Below are 26020 nucleotides of genomic sequence, written 5' to 3' on the forward strand. Positions count from 1 at the left end.
GTTTCTGTTGGTAGGATTCTTGCATTTGCCTTTCGCCATGTCTTGATTTTTGGTGTTAGATGTTCTTAGTGTCTCTGACTGGAGCTTGTCCTGTCCCTGCCGCCCTGCAAGTCCCCTGAGACTCGTGGGGCCTGTGCCTCCCAGCTCTGCTCCTGTCTTAGAAACTCACCAGAGAGAAAATGGCGGCTCTCACCTGAGTCTCTGGGTTAAGGCGCTCCCTTGAGGTTGGCCCTCCACTTGCAGGGAAGGGGCAGAGAAGGTCACTGATCCACCTCTGTCTCTAGGAAGCTGAGAGGATCCTGTCCCTGCCGCCTTGCAACTCCCCTGCGACTCGTGGGGCCTGTCCAAAATGGAGTCTTGTTGCTATTTCTCTTCAGCTTAGTTTTCACAAGCCCAACATGGCTGTAGTACAGTGTATGATGTCAATGCTTTCCAAATCCAACAGCATGAGTAACTTGTCAGGGCATAAATGATTAAATAGTTTCCCTTAAGGAAAATGATCTTGGTATTAGAAGCTTATTCACTTGAATGAATTGAAACAAATAGTGACTTGTTGGTGTAGATTTGAGGACCATCACCACACTTTCTGTGTTGCTCTTAATAGGGTTGTATTCCAGTTTTATTTCCTGTATTTTGTAAAACTTTGTGTGCTTTGTCTCCCTGTCTCCATTTCTCCCACTCCCTATCTCTGTGTATGTTCTACATATATTTCTACACATAGATATTATATTCCATTTATTTCTTGGATGATGGGATTCTGAGGCATAGAATGTGTAACACTCATCTATATTGTAATGATATAGGTGATGAAATGAAAGTCAAGAAAAAGAACTGTAAGTAAAAGTATTATAGTATGGCAGCTGATGTCTAAAAGAATTGAGCCAGTATTCAGTCAATACACATTCTAACTAAATTTCCCCATATCGTGAGCACAATGTACTGGGTTTTGTTTCTTTATGAAAAATAACCCCCAAATAAACAGTGAGTTAAACATGCATTAAAATAGCAGAGTTAGTTACAAATCTTTGCATCTCAGGTTTTTAAAAATAGTCCATACACTGGAAGACAACCCTACAAGCAAGGTGGTTCCCTACAGTTGGTTTGGACAAAACTATAATGCTTCTGTTACAAGTACAAATAGCACTTTTTGCTTTTTCCTGCTTAGGAAGAAGTCTTATTACCATCCTGCTTCAACGTAACCTCCTGAGAACTGCGAGGGGTGTGGATTCTCTTCTCATCCGCTTTTCAACCAGCCGAAGGGACACAACAGTATACAAAACAACACAGGGCGGTGCTTCTCAGCTGTCTGCAGAGGGCAATAGGTATGGGTATCCTAGGATATTATGAATGTGTTAGGCCCCTGCTCCTGGGGAGGGAGTCCTCCTGGACCCACCCCCTCGCTGGTTGCACTCTAATTCACAAGTTTCCTTAATGGTCACTACCGAGCCGGAGATACTTTGTTTCGCTTGCTAATGTGTCTTTAAGTAAAACTAGTTTGGAAGCACTAGTGTGAGAAGCTCTAGTGTGAGATGCAAGGTTAAGTACCAGCCAAGGCTCTGTGGGTGCTCACCTCCATCTGCTTTCTGTCCTGGAGGTGGCATCCATCCTTCTTGGGCATGTGTAGTGATGTGATTACATAGGTAGGGATGGGCCACATTCTGTGTTAGGAAGAACTTAATTTACTTAATTTTGTCTATACTTTGTAGTGATCTTTCAACGGTTACTTTCTAATTAGGTAGCATGTATTTTTTTTTAAGATTTATTTATTTATTTCATGTATATGGGTACACTGTCGCTGTCTTCAGACACACTAGAAGAGGGCATAGGATCCCTATTACAGATGGTTGTGAGCCACCATGTGGTTGCTGGGAATTGAACTCCGGACCTCTGGAAGAGCGGCCAGTGCTCTTAATTGCTGAGCCAGCTCTCCAGCCCAGATAACATTTTTATAACTGAAGTTTGATTCACTTATATTCAGAGACCCACAGAGAGAGATTATGCACAGAGACAGAGAGAGATAGAGGGAGACAGAGAGAGACAGAGACAGGAAACAGAGACACAGAGACACCTTGGAACACACAGCTCTAAATGTGCTGTCTCTATCAAATTCCCTCCCCCATTCCAGAGATCAGGGAACCCTGTGGAAGAAAAGCCAGAAAGACTCTAATAGCCAGAGGGGGTGGAGGACACCAGGAGAAGGTGGCAATCTAAATCAATTGAGCAAAACTCATAGGAACTCAGAGACAGTAGCAATATGCCTAGGGCTTACATAGATCTGCACCAGGTTCACGGTGTATGTATTATGATTTTCAGCTTTTAGTTCTTTTATGTGACATGTGCATGGGAATGAGCAGATCTGTGGTTCCTGCGACTTCTCTTGGGGCTCTTTTCCTTCTGTAGGGTTGCTTTGTCTAATTTTGTTGTAGAATGGAAGGCCAAGTAAGCAACCCTGACAAGATCACCCCTCAAGGATGTCAGGATGCTTGAGCCTGCCTTAGACTGCTCTGATGATGTTTCCTAGAGAGATGTGCTTCCAGAATAGCTCCAGAAAGCTTCTGACCCCAGATGATCCCAATTCATCCAGCTTTACAGACTGATCCAGGCAGGACTTCACTTAAGCCTGAACTTTCTCAACACAAAGAGACTGGACAGGGAGGAAACAAAATAGGGAGCTTAGGCTCAGGGATTTCTATCTTTCCTTTCCTTTTCTCTACCCTTCTTTCTTTCTTAGATAAAAGGAAGGGGTTGAGAAAAAGGGGGTATAGAATTATCTATCATATGGGAATAATAAAATAAAAGGTAGATTATTGAATATACTTTTTAACTTAGAGGTATTGCTATTCTCAAATAATGCTATTTTGTTTACATTGATAAAGATTGTTGTTTAAGGTGTTCATTGGTATGAATCTTTGTATATTGATACAAAATGTAAGTCTAATTTTGTTACAACATAATGTATGTTTCAACTCTTGTATAGGTATTATGACTATACAACTCATTTAGAAGTATAAGGTTTAGTCTTTCTAATAGCTGCTATTGCAAACTGCTAGAAATGGTTGAGAAATGAAAATTAGTGGTCAGATTGTCAAACTCATAGTCAAGTCAGATACTAGTCTGGATTATCACAGAAATCCTGGATTGAACAAATAATTGGTAGCTAGAGACAGGCAATGTTTGCTTGTTCAGATATGCTGTGAACAGATGGATGGTCTTCAAAAACCTCAGAGACTCACAGAATATGACATTTAAAGATTTTTTTAAAAAGCAATTTAAGTCTTTTTTTTTTGACATTGAGACATGTCAGTTCCTGGCAGCACCCATTTGACTGGGAAGAAGGTGATGAGCATCGAAGGATCTCCATTTGTAGATGGCTTCATTTGTGGCAGGCTAGCCACCAGGCAAAAGAAACTGCCCTAACTTCATCTGCAGACAGGATGCTAACCAGAACAGACAAACAGATGCAGGGAGGTCACTGTCCAAGCTCTGCTAGGATATTCTGGGCCAGATATTCTGGGCCAGAAGCCTGAAGATAGATGCTCCAACATTGTAGAGAATACTAGTGACAATCCGGATAGTCAGCTGTCTCTGTCATTTGTATAATTTTTGGAAGCTGCATCCTTGCACTTCATGCATACTCAGGTAATATTAATTCCTTCTCAGGCCACTGATGGGGTTGAAGACCAGATAGTTATAGTCCTATGATAAGCTTAATTTGTTTAGGATTTAAGATGTTATAGGTCTAAAAGGGTATTTTTAGGATGATAATACAAGTTAAGGATAGAGATTGAAATAGATATAAAACTCTAAACTCACCAGGATAGTATGTATAATAGAATACTTCTTCATGAGTTACCAAGTACAAAAAGACTGGACTTTTTGAATGTAACGCTCATCTAATTTTCATAATTGTTTCATAATTGTTTCTATCATATGCTGTTTATTATTATAAGAGAAAGGCTTTTTATTCAGACAAAAAAGGGGGATTGTTGAGGTTTGGTCTGTTGCTGTGTATGGCAATGCTAAATTCTGTACCTGAAGGTCTAGGTGCCTATTAGTTATTTCTCACATTTACCTGCTTTTGTTGTGCAAACCTTGTTTCTTAATGTAAAACTATTGGTTAAATAAAAATGGTCACAGCTAATTACTAGAAGGATTAGAGGTTGGCAGATTTTTGAGTTACCTGGTTGAGCAGGGCAGGAGGAGGAGGAAAAGAGAGCAAGGAGGGCAGAGAAAAAGGTGCCACGAGAAGAGATGGACCATGAGCACATGACCAGGAGAAACAGCAAGTATTTAGGGAATGCTGCTGTGGAGGTGGCCAGGCCAGCAGTCACACAATTAGAAAGGGGTGACCCCCCAGTAATTGTCAAAGCCAAATAAAATAACCATAGTCTAAGTCTCATTCATTTGTAGACTAGTTGGGGATACGTTTAAATTGGTTGTTCTACACAACTTTGATGTGATGGCTTTTGTTTTGTCTTGTTCTATTTTATTTTGTCATGTTCTGTTGTTATCTCTTAGGAGCCTGCTATTTTCTCATGAGAGACAGAAAGGGAGTAGATCAGGATAGGAGGGGAAGTGAGGAAGAAGCAGAAGGAGTAGAGGGAGGGGAAACTGTAACCAGAATATATTATCTGAGAAAAGAATCCATTTTCAGTAAAAGGGGAAAAGATTGTTGACATCCTCTGATTTACTTCTGCTTATTTGTTCTCTTTCGTATTGACTCTGTCTTCTTTTCTCAACATTTTCCTCTTCTGGCTCTTCATTTCACTTTTGTTGTCTTTCCTTTTACTCCCTGGGAACTTATCCTTTCTGTTTTATTCCTTCACTTAGTCTCCTCCTCCAATCATGGGTGATATGAATCAGGGCTTTCTGTATTCTGAGCACTCTTAAAATTTACTATGAATACTTGACTAACCATAGCAACTAAGAGAAAGTAAATTACCAGCTGAAAACCTTATTACAAGTGGCTATTGGCATTTTAATTTTTTTTTCTACAATTGAAAGTAGATTTTTTCATACCATATATTCTGATTATAGTCTTCCCTCCCTCAATTCGTTGAAGATCCTCCCCATCTCCCATCCCTTCTTAATCCTTTCTATCTCTCCTTAGAAAATAAACAAGTATCTTAAAAATAGTAATAAAATAGAGCAAAACCAAACAAACCAGACTAGAAACAAACAGAAGAAAAAAAGCCAAAGAAAAAGCGCAAGAAATACATAGACACAGAGACACACATTTACATACAGGAATCCCATAGAAACAACATAAAACTGGAAGCTATAATATACACATGAAAGATCTATAAAATAAAAAAGAAATACAAAATGTCCCGACAAAGCATTATGAGGCAAAGGACCTTTCAAAGATTCCATTAAGTTAATTTTGTATTGACTGTCTTCTGCTGGCCATGGGGCCTGCCCTTAAAGGTGGTTTATAACTCCAGTGAGGCTCCATTGGAGAGAACTCAGTTTTCACTTCCAAGTGGATTATCAGTTGTAGAGAGCTTCTGGGTTAGGAACTGGAGCATGTGTTCACTTCTCCTTTCAGCATCGTGAGCCCATCTGTCACAGACCCGTGAAGGCCCTGTGCATGCTGCCGCGGTCTCTGAACCTATGTCCCTAGGTTGTGCTACGTTTGGAAGAGCCCCTTTCTTTGGTGTTCTCCATCCTCTCTGGCTCTTACAGTCTTCGCATCTCCTCTTGCTTCCTCTTCCACAGGGCTCCCTTAGTGTTTGTGTGTATGTATGTGTGTATGTGTGTGTGGGGGGGTGGATATTGACTTTAGGACTAAGTGTTCCAAAGTCTCTCACTTTTTGCCCATTGTCAGGCTGTGGGTATGTGTATTTGTTCCTATCTGCTTCAGGAGGAAGCTTCTCAGATGATGGCTGAGGAAGGGACTGATCCTGAGTGTAGCTGAATGCCATTAGGAGTCATGTTATGAATACATTGTTTTTGTTTGTTTGTTTGTTTTAGCAGAAAACCAGTGTTTAATTTTCCCCTAGGTTTCTAGCCTATCTGGGCTCAGATTTTTGGCCACCCAAGCAGTGTCAGGGCTCCATGAAGTGGATCTTAAATCAAATTAGATATTGGTTGTTTACTCCCACAAGTTTTGTGCCATTATTGAACTAGCACATCTTGCAGTTGGGTCACCACTGGTGCGAGAAGTGTTTATCACTGGATGGGTGTCTCCTTTCTCCTTTGCTAGCACATAGAGTACCTTCCCGTACCATGAACACTAGTTCATAGGGGTGAAGGCTCTAGTTAGGCAATGCTCAACACCCTCATGGTCAGTGAGCTGTGTAGGTGTTGTATTCTATAATAGGGCATTACTGTCCATTTGTGGAGAGAAACCAATAGCTTTGCCAATATTCTGGATTATTTAGGGGATCCCATAGGGCCCCTTTGGTCATTAGTTGGATTAGATGCAACCCATTTCCAGCACGGGAAGCTTCATTTGGCGATGAAAGATGCCCAGTTGTAGAACCTCATGCCCCACCCACTCTGCCCTACTTGGTAATTCCATTTAGATCACCTTCATACGAGTATATATTTTATGAATCTTCTACAATATTAGGTTCATATGACCCTTTAAATGGCCCTATGTTTAAACATTTCCTTGCCATTAAAAGGTAGGAGGGGTACCTTTTAAATTTTCATTTACTGAATTTTCTGTTTTCTTGTTATTTTATACTTATCTACTAAAATTCAGTTATTTATTTTCTATTATTCTTTAGACTTACTGGGTTTTAGTTGCGTCTCATATCTTGTTGATTCAATCTTTGCCAAACTCTTCTCCTTTGAAGCCTGTGCCTTGAACTTCTTTCTTTGCAGACCAGGAAACCATACATTCCATCTCTGTAAAAACCAACGACCACAACATACAACAAAAATTACTTTGCTTTGTTGTTACCCTAGCTTTTAATTTTTTAAAATGTTTTGTCTTTTATATATGCACACACAGTATTTTTTTTAAAGATTTATTTACTTTATGTATATGAGTACACTGTAGCTGTCTTCAGGCACACCAGAAGAGGGCATCGTATCCCATTATAAATGGTTGTGAGCCACCATGTAGTTGCTGGGAATTGAACTCAGGACCTCCGGAAGAGCAGTCAGTGCTCTTACCCACTGAGCCATCTCACCAGCCCCCTAGTTTTTTAACTTTTAAACACTTAATTAGGCATTTATTTCTCCTCCTTATTGTCTTCCTCCATCCCTCCCAGTTTTTAATTTTTTATTAAATTATTTTACTTATTTCCATTCTAAATGTTGTCCCCTTTTTGGTCCCCCTCCAAGAGTTCCTCACCCCTTCTACTCCCCTTTGCCTCTGTGAGGGTGTTCCTTCCCCCATATCCCTTCCTTGGGGCAAGGACTGAAGGAGCTGAAGGGGATGGCAACCCCACTGGAAGACCAAAAATGTCAACTAACCAGACCCCTTAGGGTTCCCATAGACTAAGCCACTCTAGTTTTTGTTTTTGTTTTTTTTTTTTAAAAAAACACTAAGTATATTTTTTCCTGTAGCAGTATTTCACTCTTTTATTTATTTTTTGATAAAAGATGTTAATGTAATGGCTGCTTCTTTGCTCATCATTTTTCTTGGTGTGTACTTAAGATTTTTGTCTTTGTCCTTGGCATTATGAATTGTCATTCTATCTTAAACCTTTTTTTTTTTTTCAAAATTATGCATGCATCTGCAGAATCAGATTTAAAATAATGCCCATGAAATTCCCAGTCACTCCGTTAGAGCCTCTGTCAGCTGTGTCATCCTCTAGATAAGCACTCCAGAAATCAGGGTTCCACAGCTTCCCAAGTCAGCCCATGATCATAGAAGCTCCAGTCATCAGAATCATGTTCCAGACTCAGAGCAGAACTCCTTTTCTCTAGAACATTTTCTTATAAAACCTAGATTTGTCTTCTTAGACCACCCAGGATTAGTACATTTCTTTATGTGGTAATTCCCAAATGTTTGAAAAGCCAATGCTAAATTTCTCTTTTCTTGGTGACAATCCGGAGTAAAAATAGGAATAGGTTAAATGTGTATCTTTGAGGAGTTCTCTCAGCAATGGAGGAGGAGGAAATACTATTGGGGGTGTGGGGGAGGAAGAAGAATGAGGAGGAGGAGAAGAAGAAGGAGGAGAAGAGGAAAAGAAGGAGGAGAAGGAGGAGGAGGAGGAGAAGGAGGAGGAGGAGGACAAGAAGAAGAAGAAGAAGACGAAGAAGAAGAAGAAGAAGAAGAAGAAGAAGAAGAAGAAGAAGAAGAAGAAGAAGAAGGAGGAGGAGGAGGAGGAGGAGGAGGAGAAGGAGAAGGAGGAGGAGGAGGAGGAAAAGGAGGAAGACAAGAAGGAGGAGGAGGAGGAGGAGGAGGAGGAGAAGCGTACTGACTTGCATCAAAGCTTTGTTCTACATCTCTCTAATGAGGAGGGCCTGGACTGAGCACTCTTAGCTTATTTTTTCCTCAGCACATTGTTCTCTCAGACAGTATAATAATCAAGTCTAGTAACAACAATACCCTACAGAGAGAGCGGAGATCATGGAGGGTAGTGCTTTTGGTTGTTGGGAAAGGAAGATAGGGTGTGAACTCTTATTGTGGATCGACTGAATTTAGACATATAAAGGTAAGAATCAGAGAGTGAGCGTTTAAGAGCAGGCATTTTAATTATGTTACTCCTCAAACAGATACACATTTCTTGATATGTTACATGATCCACATTTACGCCAGGTCTCAGGCAGAAGCATCATGTTCTGATACATCCCAAAGATGGCAGTGAGGATTCATACTTGCCATTCCCATGAGAACAGGGAAAGGACTGCACCTGTAGATGGCACCATTTAATGACTGCTGCTGACCAGAGAAGGCAGGACAGAGGAGAGACAAGAAAGAGCTTAGGAGGAACAACAATATGAACTAACTAGTACCCTCAGAGCTCCCAGGGACTAAACCACCAACCAAAGAGTACACCTGGTAGGACTAATGGCTCCAGCAGCATATGTATAGCAGAGGATGGTCAAGTTGGTCATCAATGGGAGGAGAGGTCCTTGGCCCTGTGAAGGGTCTATGCCCCAGTGTAGGGGAATGCCAGGGCCAGTAAGCAGGAGAGGGTGAGGTGGTGAGCAGGGGGAGGGGGGAAGGAAAAGGGATTTGGTTTTGTTTATGTTTTTGTTTTGTTGTATTTTTTTTTTAATTTTTTTAGGAGGGGAAACAGGGAAAGGAGGTATCATATGACATGTAAATAAAGAAAATATCTAATAAAAATATCAAGTTTATATAAAAAAAAGAAAGAGCTTTTGGCAAATTCTAATTAGTGCAGCTTGAGATAGAAGATTATCTGTTATTTGCTGTTGGGTGTGGCTTTAAGTATGGTCTATATGTATTCCAGGCTTATGATCTTCAAAGATAGGGCCAATGAGTTCATGGGGGGGGGGGTTGTAGGGAATAGGGAGAAGAAGAAAAGTATTGACTTGCATCAAAGCTCTTTCCTACATCTAAGAGCAAGTAATGCATTCTCTTTCACTCAATAATATTTGGCTTGATGTTGATCCAGGTCCTGTGTCAAAGGTCCAAGGCAGAAGCCATTTGTTGTGACTCTAAGTAATAAAGAGAGCCTGGATTGAGCACTCTTAGTTTATTTTTTCCTCAGCACATTGTAGCTGGTGGTAGTTTACCTAGACTGGGGCATATGTATAGGTTCCATTGCTATAGCTCAGTAAAATGATTCTTTGTTGAAGGTACACATGGCTTACAGATTATAGCCTCGAAATCCTTAACTGATGACAGTAATAATGAAACACAGGTAAGAAGAAAGTCTGAGCTGAGACTTCTCAGATGCTCAGTGTGAAAGCAAGGACAGAGTGTTACGAAGACAGAACTTGAAGGTCTCTTGTGTAGTCCCATTCTCCATAGCACTGTACGCCAGGTACCTGAAGTTCTACCAGCCATCTGTGATGAGTTAGAGGCCTCACCAAACAAAAACACCACTGATGAGGTACAAAACCTGAGTCCCTGGAGCTTTCCTTCCAGCTTGCAAGGAGATCATACTAGAGTCGCCTCTCCTCAGCTATTGCTTAGGGCCTTTGTAACCTTGGGGTGGGGTCTAGTGAGTGCCATTCTTTTCAGGAACTTCCTAAGCCTTTCAAGTTTCATTATCTTCAGTGTTATGGGCTTTGCTTCGAAGCACTCCCTTCCCACTTTCATTCAGAAAGGAAATTTCAGTTTCTAGGAAATGGCTACACAACAGAAGGACTAATGACTGATGGAGAACTGCTTTCCAGTGATGGTCTCCCGAAGTCTTCATGTTCTAGAACATCAAGACTAAGGCTGCCACAGGAGATATGTTTACTACAGTACATGGTCATTGCTCACAAGAGTCTCCTATAGAAACTTCTTCCTCATTTTAGTATATAAATCATTGTGGAAAATACGTTTTTTAAATTTTTTTTTATTTTGAAATTCTCAAGTTTACAAAAGGCTGAAAGATCAGTGCTATGAACAATTGCACAACTTTTAACCAGGATCACAATCTATGGAAATTCTGTCCCTAGCATTTTCCTTTTGTGTCTCTTGCTCTGTCCATGTCAGCCTCTCACCTATGGATAAACTTAAACATGTACATAAAACATAAAATTTAAACATATGTGGACATATAAAATGTCCACATCATGGTACTTAACTCCTACTTTTGCCTACCTCTTAGAAATAAGACTATTCGGCTGCATAAACATAATACTATTATACCACAGAGTATCATCATTAATTCAATAAGAGCATGTATATATTAAAATTCCCTCCTTTATGTTAGAATTTCATTTACTGTTCAGATATTTTCATTGATTATTATAGCACTGCAGTCTCCTTTATTTGGAATGGAGCTAAGATTTTCTGGGAATGTTAGGTTTTGTTTTGTTTTGTTTTCATTTTCACAGGTTGTTCCTTAATTTCATTCATGCTAAGCATTCTGGCAGCAGCATGAGATATCAGCTCCCAGTGCATCATATCAGGAGCTGCAATGTGTCATGTCAACTGGTAGCACTTTTACAAATGATACTGTTTGATTAAGTGGTAAGTTGATGAATGTCACATCTTTCTGATAAATCATGTGGTAGTAAAAGGCAAGAACATGAGGTCATCCCAGACTGCTTGCACACTGAGACCAAGTCTTAAAACTAAGAATCAACCAATCAACCAACCGCTCAAAATGGATATGATTTTCTAGGGGGTCAGAATGGGGAAGATACTTTGAGACTATCAAATGTACTTTTAATGTTCATTACTGGTTAAACAGTCTCACTGAGATTTTAATAAACCAAATTCATTCTGCTTTTAATTATTCTTCATGGTCATGTTACACACAAACTTCTCAAAGTATTTCAAATTGTGATTGGAGTAAAATGGTAAGAAACGTACCCTTTCAACCTCTCCTTATAAAGTCATTGTTGGAGTAATTCTGTGTGCATTTGAAAATCCAGTTTAAAACTTGCTTAATAAACATGTTTCCCCTTATACTTAACTGATCCTACGTTATATGGTTTAATTAACAATAGTTTACTCTCTAGTTGCATTGAATATCTATGCCAATATGAGGTTAATGACTTGTGATATGCATGATAACTAATATGGAAATAAAGAAAAAAACGACAACACAAACACTTTTGACCCACAACAGAGGAGAGTGGTGAGAGTGTTTGACCACACGGGTTCTCAGGGGTTTGAGCATTCTTTCTCTTTGAGTGAGGATGGCTTCCCGAGCCCCAGCCCATTTCCCTGGCCCCTGTAGACGGTACTGGTAGGAGGTACAAGGACCACAGAAAACTTCCTTGGCCAGCTTTGTATCCCAGAGGAGTAGAGAGAGCAGGTTGGGTTTGACACCTATCTCAGAAGCGATTTCATCCATGTAGTCGATGAGCATTACTCGCCGTGGAGAGTCTTTGAGACTTCTCTTAGAGCTGGAGTGGGGACAGAAACACAACAAGCATCAGATTTCAGTATGTTGTCCCTGAGTTTCCAGTACAATTTGCTTTTACTTGTTTCTCCGCTGTTTTACACTTGTCAAATCTTAACTTAATACATTTTCTTCAACACTCTTAGGCACACTATGGTCTCTTAACACATGATGTAAATTTATGAGGGTTTTAAAGTTCCCATGTACCCAGAAGAGTGACTGGAATATGTAAAAAGGAATGACATCTTATATCTGGATTTCCCTTGTAGATACAGAATCCAGTTCCATCATATGAATTAAATTACCAAGGAATGTATAAGTCGTAGTGTACAAAACTCCATTGCTTGCTTCGTGATTCCAAACTACATAAACTATCTTCTCTATGTGCTAATTCTGTATACAATTCTCCCTTTGGCTATTCCTAAACAATCATGCTACTCTATATTTTTTAAATTTTCAAATACTTGAGAAGTAAAAGCCCCTCTGCAGGTGGGCACAGTGACACCTACTTGCAGTCCCCCAGGACTCAGGAGGCCAAGGAAAGAGAATCACAATAAGTTCGAGGTCAACCTGGGCTACGCAGTGAGTTCCAAGCTAGCTTAGGCTATGAAATGAGGCCCTATGTCAAATGAAAATAATACCAAACAAGAAACCATTCTGTTAAATTATCCCTGGGTAAAAGAAACACAAAAAGAAAGTGACTCAAGTTTTTGGTTTTTTTTTTTTAAAGACATTAAAACTTTTCACAATGTTGAGAGGAAATAAATTTGTATCATTTAAGATAAATATAATAAAAAAGTGAATAAAAGTAGCCAAATAAGTTAGAAATAAATGTAATAAGTCTAAGTGAGGCAGTCCTAAAGCATTTATTACCAAATTCATGGCTGCAGGGGAAGAATCCATTGGTACCACAGTAGCAAGAGTTGTATGGGAGCAACCAACCACCCTGTGATTGGATCTGAGGCCTGTTCCACACAAGGAAATGTATACCTCATCCTACAAACCCAGCCATAACTCCATGAGTGAAGCATTTCGAGGCCACAGGAGAGACTTTATTATTTTGGAGTTAAACTTGCGTGACTCCAAACTGCCTTCTAGATATTTGTCTTTATACTCTTAGGCAAATATTGCTACTCTCAGCCTTAACTGACAATTTCTCTTTGCAATGGTTGGGGGTGAGTTCATTACTCATGGGTCTGAGAACAAGCAAGGCTAAGTGCTCAACCCTACGCAGCGTATTTGTACCACCCCCTTTAAGGCTTAGGGGATACCCAGGAGGACCAGAAGATAAACCAGAAGAGGATGAGAAGGGCTGCAGGATGCTAATTTCTGGGTATGATGCACCCTTCTTTGTTCTGTTTTTAAATTTTTAAAAAATTACGCAAGGCTACCCTAAGAGAACTTTCATGCAAGTATATGATGTATTTTGAGTATATGACCCCCGATTTCCCTGCCCTTCCTTTCTCACCCCATTGTTCCCTTTAGTTACACAGATTGTTTTGTTTCTATTTCCATGTCACTGGCACATATGATTGTATGTATCTGTACTGTCTGGGACCAACAAATGAGAGAAAAATATAATACAACACCCTTTTCAATTACATCTATATTCTTGTGAGTCTTGTTAGGACCACTGTGAACACAATACACATTTTTACTCTCTTCTCCTGGACAGCTGTATTGTGTCTCTCACCGAGCTGCTGTGACAAAGGATTGCAATACATACTGCATGATGTGTTAACCTGGAGTCTTTTGTGTAAATACTGCAAAGTGGTACATTTGGTAGGTACCGGTTTAGTTTTTTTTTTTTTAAACCTCTGTTCTTATTTCCACAGTGAGTTTATATTCTACTCATCATGTAGACTTGGTGTTCTGTAGTTACCTAACATGCTGTGTCAGATTTAGGTTCCACAATTTCAGACCCATGTGAAAAACGTCAACATGATATCACGGAACTAAAATTATCATATTAGGGCTCATCTAGGTGCAAACTATATAAAAAGCAAACCAAATATTCCCCCTCTGGACATGTTTCATTTACTTTAATAGAAAATTAGGCTCCTTACTCTTTGGCCATTTTTGGATTCCTTTTGTTGATGTCGGCCATCATGGCTTTCCTTGAGGGCAACTTTTTTAGTCCTGAGGAAAAAAAAGTATAAACATTGGAGGGTTGACATGAGGACCAAGGTAAACACATAAACAAAAATAACGGTTTTGAAATAGAATGGGATCATCAGACCTCTATAAAATTCATAATATTAAAACCTCATATTTAAAAAATTCCAAAGGAAGAGAATTTCTTTTACACCATCATGCCCAGAATGTCACTTAGGTGATCTAGCTTTCCTTTAAGATAAATAGTGTTTAAATTTTTCTTAGTTAAAATGTACACTCAACATCCCTCAATAACTATGAATGCCTTTAAGGTGTTTTTTATAGTCTTCCAATAATCCTCAACCCAAACTGGAACCTGACTCAAAGGTTCATGTATCTGAACCTCATTGCCTAGCATTGAGCTTACATACCAAATACATCTTTCTCTCTTCTGAGTTGAGAACATCTCTTAGTTTTCATTGTGTTTTCTGAAAGCACACACTGATGGGAAAGACCTCTGAACTGCAATAACTACCTTTTGAAAGGAGAGCAAGAAATTGCAGATAGAAATTCTGTATGTGTGAATGTGTCATGGACAAAGAAGATACCACAAACAGAATGTTAAATTATGCTAGAGAGACAGGACAAAGAGTAGCAGACATGATGCTTACAGACTGTTTGCCTTGGTGCTTTACCAAGTGTCACATGTATTAGTAGCTGCAAAAAATATGACCTACATACAAGTATCCTCAATTGTTTCAAAATATAGTTTCAAACATGAGTGTGTAAAGCATGAAATGAACAGAACCAAAGAAGTGAAAGTTCACATAGCACTTTAAATTACTACAGTACATGTATACAAACATCCATTATTCTTCTACAAATATATCAAATGAAAAGGAACATACTCAATAACATACACATGTGTTCTTGTCTATGCATCAGTGTTCATAATGATCCTAAGTGGCCATTAATATAAAATAAGTTGTATGTATACATATATACACACATATGTGCATATGTATGTATATATGAACACATATATGTCCATATGCATAGACTGAATGGAGAAGAATATGGAGTGCTATATTTTAAATGAAGAAAATGACTGAAGAATGTGAATTCATTTGTTGATATTGTATTAAGAGGAAGAAGCCAGACATCATGCAGTGGCTATTCCCCCAGCAGTCCTCCTTCAGTTCCTTCAGATTAGGGGTAACTACTACCGCTCTCTTACTATATTTTTACTTGTGGTGTGAGACCATAGGTTCTCATTTATCTTCCTTGTGCACACTTCATTTTGGCCAAGCCTTTCTACACCCACTTGTTTCCTCTCCCCACACTCCCCACATCTCTCCATTCTCTGCTTGAACTGTCCTGCCCCCATTATTCATATAATCTATGATTCCATTTGCACAAAGGAAAAAGATTAAAGCTGCCTGAAAGTATCAGAAATGAGCATTGTTTTCTTTGGTGATACTGGAGAAAAGTGAGACTGGAAATGCATGAAGAGGACATTTCTGAATTTTAGTTATCCCATTTGTTTTTAATCTACTTTGTAGTTGAGTAGTTGTATGTGTATTTGATTTGTGAAAATCATTCAATGTGTGATGTACGTGCTTCTGTATGTGTATATTATATTAAAATAGTTCTTTGCATACATTTGCTTTACCAAAAGGCAATTTGATATGAAGAGAAGACTCAAAATACAATAAACCTTGTAAGAAATTGTGTAACTACTTTCTCATGTGGCTATTATCATATTATCCATTTGATGGAAGTCAGCAAAGAAAACATACTTATCAGGACAAACAGAAATAAGAAATACAGAAAGCAGAAACATAGAGCTGTGCTGTAGAGCTTTGAATAAGCATCAAATGGGTTCACCTGAAACCTTCAGAAAATAAATAAATGGCATAAGAAAAGTTGCAGGAGCCACTATTTCTACTTTGACCATGGATACAAATTCAAATCTCACTTAGGGAATTGCCATGTAATGGGTTGATGTCTCAGAATGCTGATTGCCTTGTAAGGACATCCATCACAGTGTGTCACACTCTGAGGAGGAACTGTCTTCATAAGAAAGAATCGTGACTACTCCTTAAATAAAGTATAAAAAACTAGATCAAGATGGTCTGGGGCCTCAAAGCAAAGGCTGTATGCGATTCAATCTTAGACACAGCCAGGCAATTCCTTCCAAAATTGACCTTGATGTCATTCTACTAGTGAATTTGTATTGTTCAGAAGCATCACTTGGGGTAATTATTTGGGAAATGAATTGAGAATATGAGCCACAAACTTGGAGTTGGTTAATACATTTCTGAAATGTTTCCCAAGTGGTTCATCTCTTGTTTGTTTTCCTACTTTGGACTATTTCTGTGTCCATAAAAATCTCACCCTAAGTTAATTTTCTGCCGAAAAGAGACAGATAAGCAGACAGTTACATTAAAATATACCCTCATTATAAATTTCTTGGATTTAAAATTTTTATAATTTGTGTTTTGGTTTTTAATAGAATTCTCTTAAAAAGTATCAATATTCAGAGGAACCCAAGGTAATTTATTTTTAATGGTGAAATTTTAGACAATTTATTAGAATGAGAGAGCTCAACAGAATAGTCGACCTCTGTATTACTTTTAAATCACAGAGAATTTGGAGCATACTATTTTCATGGCAAGACAAGTACATACCTGTGAACACGTGTGTAACCCATCGGCTTTGGATCTCAGATGTGGGGATGATGGCTCCCATTGGCTGGAGGATTCCAATGAAAGCTAGAGTTGGCTTCTCCAACTCAGGAGGGAAAACATATTTAAACATGGAGTACTGGCTGTCTAGGATTCCTGAATCATCACTCAAGAAAGGGAATGACAATGTATAGCCTGTGGCAAAGATGACAACATCTATGTTCTCCTCAGTTCCATCCTCAAAGATAGCCGATGTTGAGGTGAATGCTTTAATATTTGGTTTTACCTTCACTTTTCCAATAATGATGAGATTTGGCAGGTCATCACTGACAACTGTTCGCTCATCAAGAATCCTGTGCACCAAGAGACGAGTATACAACTTCTTAATAAAAATGTAGTAGCACAGGCAAAAGCTATGGAAAATGTTGCATAGCTTAAACAATTTTTATTCTGTTTTTCAGCATCCTCAGAAGGCAACATAGATCACTAGTAAAGAACTGGTTGTCTGATTCAGAATTGAACTGGGATACTTTTTCAGTCTCTTACCCATTGAGAAACCTTGGACAAGCCATGAAACATTTGATTTCAAGTACCTCATTGTAGAACTGTAATAGTAACACCAGGTCAGATTTGTTAATATATACTAAATATCTTTAGAGAGTAATATATTTCAAGGAATAAAGTGTATTAATCATTTATTGAGTCAGCAACTCACTACACAGCCCTGGCTGGCCTGGAACTCACTTAACCTACTCTTTAACTGACAGAGGTCTACCTACCTACCTTTCCCTCCCAAGTGACTGGATTAAATGTATGTTAATTTTTGCTGCATTTATTTACTCTTGATACCATGTAAAATCAGTCAACATTATTTAGTCATTAATATTTTATTCATTTATTCATTTATTGGTTCATTATATTTATTTGCTTATTTAGTGGTGTGTGTGTGTGTGTGTGTGTGTGTGTGCATGTGTATGTGCTTGTGAAGATGTGGAGGTCAGAAGACAACTTGTGGAAATGATTCTCTCCTTCTACCATGTGGGTTCCAGTTTCAGGATTAGTGGCAAGTGTCTTTACTTGTTGAACTATCCTGCTAGCTCCAGTAGCTAATATATTTAAAGGCCTAAAAGGTACATCTGCAACATTTAAGAATGAATTCTCGAGTGGTGGTAGCACACACCTTTAATCCCAGCGCTTGGGAGGCAGAGGCAGGTGGATTTCTGAGTTTGAGGCCAGCCTGGTCTATGGAGTGAGTTCCAGGACAGGGTTATACAGAGAAACCCTGTCTCCAAAAAACCAAACCAAACCAAACCAAACCAAACCAAACCAACCAAACAAACAAACATAAAAGAATGAATTCTGAGTGATAATATTTGAGACCAGTGACTCTGAGACCTTTGGTCAATTTCAACTGAAGGTTTGAGTGATGAGTTACTAGCAGGGAGTCACATTCTCCTGTCTGTATATTAGTACAAAAGTAATATTAGTAAACATATCTCATAGATTCTGAATAATTTCTCCCTAAAAGGAACTGAAGGTATACATATGACCTTGGTTCAATACAAGACCATGTATTCATATTTCTGCATATCTATTAATATTGATTTTCTGTTTTCATGAATTCAATCCTTTATTATATTTTCCTAGAATTAAACAATATTAATTAATTAATTGTGCCCACTAAGTGTACCACAGTGCATGTGTGGAGGTCAGAGAGTAACTTGTGGGAGTCAGTTCTCTCTGTCCATCATGTAGATTCTAGGAATCAAATTCTGATCATTAGGGTTGTGAGCAGGAACCCTTACTCACTGAGCCATCTCTATAGGATTTGAAAATTTAATATGGTGAGTTACTCAGGATTAAGAGGAAATGGGACCAAGAGCAGATATATGGGTGATACCAAGTCTTACATGTCTTATGGAGGGAAGAAGAAGATGAAGATGATGAAGAAGAAGAGGAGGAGGAGGAAGAGGGACAAGAGGAGAGAAGGGAACGGGCGAGGGGAGAATGGAGAAGGAGCACGAGGAAGAGGAGGAAGAGGAGGAAGAGGAGGAGAAAGAGAAGATGCAGACACAGATGCAGAAACAGAAGCAGAAACAGCAGGGAAAAAGTGTCCACAAAGTCCTAAGAAACAGAGAAGCAGACATAGGATGAGAGGACTAGGCAGGGTCTGAGAACTGGCTGGTGTTGAGTGAGGTGAAGGCAAGCAAGCTAAGGATTCTCAAGTACAGAATGAGTTTTGGAATGATGTCTATAGCCATTGCAATTTTCAGTGGTAACGGCTATCTTGGCTGAGGCTTGGAGTCATGGAAAAAGGGGTAGGACACAAAGTCAGTGCAGGGGATGAGGTGGAAGGACTTGAGGTTGTTGTATATGGATAATGTATTTTCTTGGTTGGTGGTGGGTTTGAAGGTAGGTATGCAATCAGACTTCTTAATTTAGAGAGTAAACACACAGTAGTTCGGAGTCTGGTAGGAAAGCAGGAGAATGTGGCATAGTGACCTTGTATGAATTTCTAATAGGTCAAAGTCTTAACGTCTCCACTCCCCTAGCTGCACAACTCTTCCGCCTCTGTGCAGTGGTTCTCAATCTGTGGGTTATGACCTCCCTTCCCAGAGGTCACATATCAGATCTCCTGCATACCAGATATTTACATTACGATTTAGAACAGTAGCAAAATTATAGTTATGAAGCAGCAATGAAGATCATTTTATGGTTGGGAGTCACCCTCCATAGCATGAGGAACTGCCACAGCATTAGGAAGGTTGAGGATCATTGCATTAGTGAGATCACAAAGAACCTTCAGTGGGAAGGGAATAATTTGGGCGTTCCCCATTAACACAAATGCTGTGAGGAACTGATGACATTGCTCCTCCCATGGACTTACAGCTTACATATTTAATTGACTTAACGAGTCCAGTCACTCAAAAGTATTGTCTGATTCCAGTTCCCAACTTTACCTCTGTTGAGGCAGCAGCCCGTAATTGGCATGGTTAAACCTTGCATTTAACTTCTTCTCCATCTGTCTATTGATCAGGTATCTGGGGCAGATCTTTTGGACGGCTCTATTATAACGAGTGAAGAGTGTGGCGTCCATGGGATTCCCATGATCCCAAACCCGGTTCCATATCCACGACCCTCTTCTTGTGCTGAGGAAAACCTTCAAGAGAGGAATGGTTGCCTGGTAAGTGTTTAGCTGCTAAGCAAATCCTTGGAGGATTTTGTTCTCATTTGGTTGGTTGTTTTTTTTTTTGTTTGTTTGTTTGTTTTTAAGTTCCCAAGGAAATGGAATTAACTTCCCACATTGCCTTTGTTCCCCTAACCATCTTCTTTTCCCTGCCTCTCTAACTGAGCTTCAGTGGGACAGGATGCACCTATCCTGTAGAGACTTGATGACCCAGGGAAGAGAGATGTGTGTGTGTGTGTGTGTGTGTGTGTGTGTGTGTGTGTGTGTGTGTTGGGAGTAGGTTGGGGTGTGTGTCGGGGAGCTGGTGAGTAGGGGTGGGGATGGGGGGAGATAGGAGTGGGGGTGGGAATGGGGAGTACCCTCTCAGAGGAAAAAAGGAGGGGGATGGGGTGAAGACCTCTTGGAGGGAGGATGGAAAGGGAGGCAACATTTGAAATGTAAATAGATAAATAAAACAAATTTTAGAAAAAGAATAAAATATATAAAGATTACCACCAACAAAAGATCCTCTTGCTGAAAGTTATTTCAATTAACGTAATGTTTGTCATGGACCTCTTCACCTTGTGATGTTTGCTCCAGCTTTACTAGATGTCTGGAGTGTCTGAGGTCCCAAAATATAGGAAAACCCCATGACAACACAAGAGGTTGCTTCATTGAGTGTTAGAAGCTAGTATTCAGATTCCATGTGAGCTCTTTCAGTTGAAATGTCCAAGAGATAGAGAAGCACATGAATAAAATGTTTGGGATCAAAACAAAAGTTGTGTATAGAAATCCACAGTGGAATTTATTCACCTTTAAAAAATGTTTGCACTGCAAAAAAAAAAAGCAAATATACATTTTGATAAACCTTTTTGTCTATTTTGTCTTATTTAACAGAGACCTTTGAAAGAACGCTTTTTACTGATGTTACAATCACTAGTGTGATATCATTGTCACAGATCAGTGACTTGTGCATCTCAGAATCATGGCATGGTTCACTTAATTTCCAAAAAGTGCTCGATATTGGAAATCTTGTGTCTTTTCTATGACGTAGGAATCAAAAGGTAATTTTGACGTGTATGAATGCCCTTCCATGCTCCTTAGGAGTCAACAACAGTCCCTGAAGAAGAAAGACTGTTCCTCCTTCCCTTTTTATTTGTTTACAATCTTTGGGAAACTATTGAGTCTTTCCTTCACACAAACCAATGATATATTTTACATACTCAGGTTTGTGTACATTGATTGCTCTTTAAACTTCATTTCCAATATGAAAACAGTGTCTTCTGTACAATTCACTTCATTCTGAGATTTCTCATTTAGCTACCTGTAATTAATTTTAAGTTTTCTGACTCTTGTGGGATTGCTACTGCCCCTACTCCAGTGCATTATGGGCTGTGAGTATTGTTGCTTTGGAATTCTGTGCTCTCTTATTCATATTTAGTCAGCAGAGAACCATGCCCTTGCAATCCAAATGGGAACATGCCTGCTAAAGTCAGAGGAAGTCTAGACTCAGTCTCTGCAGGTACTAGGGTTACACCCAAGAGCAAAATCAGGATATGACACTTAACCTGTTCAGCGACCCTGCTGATCTCATTTGCCACATCAGCTCCAGAATTCCCAAGGCCAATCACTGCCACTCTCTTCCCTGCAAACTTATCTGCGTGCTTGTACTCCCAGGTGTGGAGACAGCTGCCTTGGAACTTGCTGATGCCTGTGAAGGAAGAATCAACTTCTGAAGTCGCAGCAGAAGTGGAAAACACTGCTTGATGAATTTCATTCTTAAGCTTGAAGTTTGTGTTATTTTACTCTTTTCTTTACACTTGGACTTTATGCCACTATTACAGAATATTGTCCTCCAGGGAACAAAGCATTCAATAGCAGTGGCTATATGGCCAGGTCCAAAATCAGAGCAGAGTTTTTTTGTTTTTTGTTTTTTGTTTTTAAGTAGTTGATAAAAATATACCCTTTTAAGATTTACTCAGTGTACCAACTCTTTTTCACTTTAGAGTGACATTGTATTTTTCTAATTTTCTACTCAGAGATATGAGACTGTTTCTTCACTTTTTATAACTCTTTGGAAACCCACAAGTTTGTAAAGATTCTTAGCGGTGTGTTGGTGTTATTCAGAAGCAACTGAATGCCAGCCACACATGCAGTTTTAAAGTCCCAGGAGCCCCAAAACACTGATAAGGGTAGTAATTTTAAGTCTGTATTTTACTTAACCCGGGACCATCTGAGATGCTAATATATAGTTAATGTAAAGTTATTGGTGAGATTCTTCATGTGATCCTACTGTGTTTTCTAAGTGTGGTGAATATTTTACAAAAGAAACATCTTAATTTTGTGTCTTTCATTTATCAGTTGCTTATCAGCAACATCTGGCTAGTGGCTACTCACTACTTTCTAAAACATAAGCATGGGGGAGTAGACATTTCAAGGCATTATGGAAAAGTTATATTTCAAAAATTATAATTGGCATAAATTATAAAATTCCATGACACATGATCTGTCACTCATTGAGTGTTCCATCGACTCCTAAAATATCTCCACAAATCCTACTTCCATTGTTTGATTCAGCCTTCATCAGCATTATCTCTGAAATGGACTCTTTAAAGTCTTTAGTCAACCATCTTTCCTTATCAACTAATGTTCCACACTGAGGCAAGACTGATTATATACATGCTTCTCCTGCATGTATATACATACATGCATACACACACACACACACACACACACACAGAGAGAGAGAGAGAGAGAGAGAGAGAGAGAGAGAGAGAGAGAGAGAGAGAGAAAGAGAGAGAGAGAGAGAAATGCTTTTCTATTAACTCTTACATGCTTCTCCCAACCTAGGCACTCCAAGTGTGAACCAATCCCTGAGCTTTCTCCAGGATTGCCTATCTACTGGCCTCTCCCTACTGCTTCCTCATCCATAAAAGTCTCTCTCAGACCTTGATTGTCTGAGGAACTCTGGTTTTCAGTTCTGTCTTTACCTCTGTTGCTAGATCTCCCCTGACTATTCTATGAACTTTCGATGCCCCCTCTTGTGTCTCCTCTGTATAAATACTGTTGTCCAATGCCTATGATAGGAGAGGCATTAAGATATGTAGAATCCTAATATTTTTCTCACACACACATTAGAGAGATACCTTCAAAGTCTTGTAAAGGAAAGTACTTCTTAGTGTAGTGACCACTGCAAACCATTATCCCATCAAAAATGTAGGCTTTCCTCGTCTCCTTGGCCTCTACCACCACATTCCATTGACCAGAGGATGAAAAGTCAGGGCGTTTCTTTATACTGCACACGTTTGTCTAGGAAACAAAGAACAAAGTCTGAGCTCTAGTGTAACTCTCCTGGCTTGAGGGCTAATTCTTCAGACCCTGCCTGCCTCTCATAACCACACCTCTCTGCCCACCTCCTGCTATTTGCCCACGCCTCGCTCCTGGTTCCAGTTACATCGTAAGTCCCGCCGCTACAGAGACCAAAGAAGCTGCTGATTGGGCCTATATCCTGACGAACTTGGGGGAGGGGTTTTGCCTCACCTATTCTACCTGTTGGCTTGTAACAAAGAGATTATCATAAAATGCAAGATGGCTGGGTGATCATACCTCTTGAGTGCTGTCTAATTTTGACTTTCCATGTGGGCAAGATATAATTATGGCTTGCCAATTTTCTCCTGACTCCATATTCCAGAAAACCCTTTTCTATGGTTACCACTGGACAGTAACACTCTAGGACAATTATCCTTTTATTTCCCTGTAGAATTCTATGTCTAAGTAGCTCTGCACATGGCTCCTAGGTGGGTAGGAGTCGTGTGCACATAAAGTTCCTAAAATGATCACTTCCCAAATGTCACAGCTCATTAGAGCGCAAAACGCATTGGTTTTATTTTCTAAGACCTATGTATTTTTACTTTACAAAATGAGTCGGAGATTGGAATTTGGGTTCCAGCTGGGACAGTGCTCACATGGTGGGTAGATAAGACAAACATATCTTGGCAAATCCTGAGCATGGGGGCAGGTGGGAAATTCAGGTTGAAACTGCCCAGCTGGCTCTGTGTGTGGACTTTGCCTTGACCAATGTGCAGGCGGTGGGCGGGGCTTCACTCCTTACCTGGAACTGGATGTGTTTCATGAGCCCGAAGTGCCTGGCATACATCCTGAGGTACTCCATCATTTTGGAGTTGTGCATGTAGTTGGGGTAATGGTCAGGGATGGGATAGTCACTGAAAGCCGTCATCTCCTTGGATGTATTGCAGGTTAAGGATTTGTATATCCCGGGATCTCCACTTTTTGATATCTCCTAGAGGAAACGAATCAAACCTTGGCTTCAGGAATGTGATAGAGAATCAGAACTGAGGTGTTTGTAAAGTCACGATTTTATTTTCAAGTTTTGTTGATAGTATTCAGCGGGATGAGGCCATTAGACTCATTTACTAAGTGGGGGGGGGCAGGGCTTCTCTTTTATAATTCTATTTATAATGCCTGACTCTGTAGTAGCAATAATTACTTTACACCAGGAAAGAGATAGCAGGTTCCAAGAATGCACATAATACAAACTGAGAAAAAAACAGAAAAATAACACAAAGAAGATCCGACGGGAAACTACCAGTGGGTAAAAACTGTCTCACAACTGAGGGGATTTCATTTAAGAGAATGTAAATAGAGAGTAAAACGCTTGTATGATGTGGGCCTAAAATATATTAATATATAAAGGAATAATAATGATGACAATGAGATAAAAGTGATAAATTAATAAGAACTGCTCTTATTGAGCTTATAGTGTGTTTGGGTGTAATTGAGACACATCCAAGTTAAGACTCCCCTTCACCCTTCCAACTCCCGAAGACACTGTGAGATAGGCCCACTCCTTTAAGTTACTATACATGGCTGTAAGCAAGCACACCTTTCTTGGTAGAGACATGTTTTTCCAGTAACTAATAAACAACACAAAAGAACATATAGGGTGATTTACAATACAGAAGAAATTAGTGCAACTAATAATGGGTTTGTTAGAGGCAGAATAGCTTTTGCATATTCTTTGAGCTTCAGAACTTTTAGGCAAAATTCAGATACCAATATCCTAAATGTTATATGTGGGGTTGTGAGGGACACACAACCGAATAGGACCGTGCATGTCCCACAAGAAATTTCAAATTTATTGAAAGATTTATCACTAATTTAGAAAATGCACTTAAGGGGCAATTTATGTTATCAGAGTTTTATTTCCTGAGTTGAATAGGAACAGCTCCCATACACACTGATAATGTCATATTCTGAAAATATTTATAAAATTACCTCATATTTCCACAGTCCTCCAATGTCACTCTTCTTTTCAAAACACGTAGGTTCTAGACCCGCCTCCAAACAGCACTTAATGGCGCCTAGTCCGCTGACCCCTGCACCAATCACTGCAACTCTTTTTACCCTCATGGTTTCTTGAATTAAGAAGAATTATTTCAGTGTGGTTTAGAGCAACAATGCCAAGGCTCATCACTGTGTCTGTGTCTAACCCCCTTCATTTCAGCATTGACACATTTCAGGGCCACAACTTTAACCACTTTTATTATACCTTATATTATTTCTTCATATATATTCTATTTTAGTTATATATTATATAACTCTTTTTTCTCCATTTCAGAACACTATGCACCCACATATTCAAACAACAACAGATGGAAAATTTTTCTTAAAATGTACATTTCTACTGAACATACAGAGATTTTTTTCTCCTTGTAATTATTCCCTAAACAACAGTGTCTAAAATCTATTTAGAAAAGTTGGTGGATACAGACAAGATTTAAAGTATATGGGAGTTTCTGGGTAGGGTATATGCATATGAGATGCTATATACACAAGAAGTGAACCCCTGCCGATTTGGATGTTTGTAGAGGATCCTAGATCCAATCACCTGCATGAGCAAAGAGATGATGCGATGGTCATTTTAATAGAACATTTGGTCAAAACAAGATTTACCCCGAATTTCAGTATGATTAGCGACCCTTTGCTACAGGAACATCTAAGCTTTTACTGTCTTATTAAAATTTGATTTTAAGACAGTCAGTTCTGCAATGAAGATTGCTATGAAATAATCTGCTTAGTAATAGCTAACAAGGTGTACAAGATTGTCACAAATTCCT

At 39.3% G+C, this 26020-nt stretch overlaps 1 protein-coding gene and 1 long non-coding RNA gene across 3 annotated transcripts in view; one reads left to right on the plus strand and one right to left on the minus strand.

Annotated features, from left to right (window-relative positions):
- LOC116070986 overlaps positions 1-26020 on the plus strand; it is an 84465-nt gene that overhangs the window by 52720 nt on the left and 5725 nt on the right. For both annotated transcript variants that reach the window (XR_004110658.1, XR_004110659.1), the window contains 2 exons: positions 1166-1322; positions 19755-19901. This is a non-coding gene — a long non-coding RNA (uncharacterized LOC116070986). The remainder of the gene's footprint in view (positions 1-1165; positions 1323-19754; positions 19902-26020) is intronic.
- On the minus strand, positions 11580-25313 carry LOC116070977 (dimethylaniline monooxygenase [N-oxide-forming] 5-like). The gene is made up of 8 exons (XM_031342362.1): positions 25179-25313; positions 23995-24183; positions 23030-23192; positions 21452-21594; positions 19678-19877; positions 16721-17070; positions 14003-14075; positions 11580-11940 (listed from the first exon to the last, which is right to left on the minus strand). The coding sequence occupies exons 1-8, from the start codon at positions 25311-25313 to the stop codon at positions 11580-11582; spliced, it is 1614 nt and encodes a 537-aa protein (XP_031198222.1).

Source organism: Mastomys coucha, unplaced genomic scaffold (genome assembly GCF_008632895.1).
Source record: "Mastomys coucha isolate ucsf_1 unplaced genomic scaffold, UCSF_Mcou_1 pScaffold1, whole genome shotgun sequence".
NCBI lineage: Eukaryota > Metazoa > Chordata > Mammalia > Rodentia > Muridae > Mastomys > Mastomys coucha.

Coding starts and splice junctions, on each gene's coding strand:
- LOC116070977 (XM_031342362.1), bottom strand. CDS start 25,313: ATGAGGGTAAAAAGAGTTGCAGTGATTGGTGCAGGGGTCAGCGGACTA. Junction 21,595..23,029: donor TCCTTTACAAGACTTTGAAG/GTATCTCTCTAA, acceptor CTTCCTTCACAG/GCATCAGCAAGTTCCAAGGC. Junction 11,941..14,002: donor AATCCAAAAATGGCCAAAGA/GTAAGGAGCCTA, acceptor TCCCCACTCCAG/CTCTAAGAGAAGTCTCAAAG.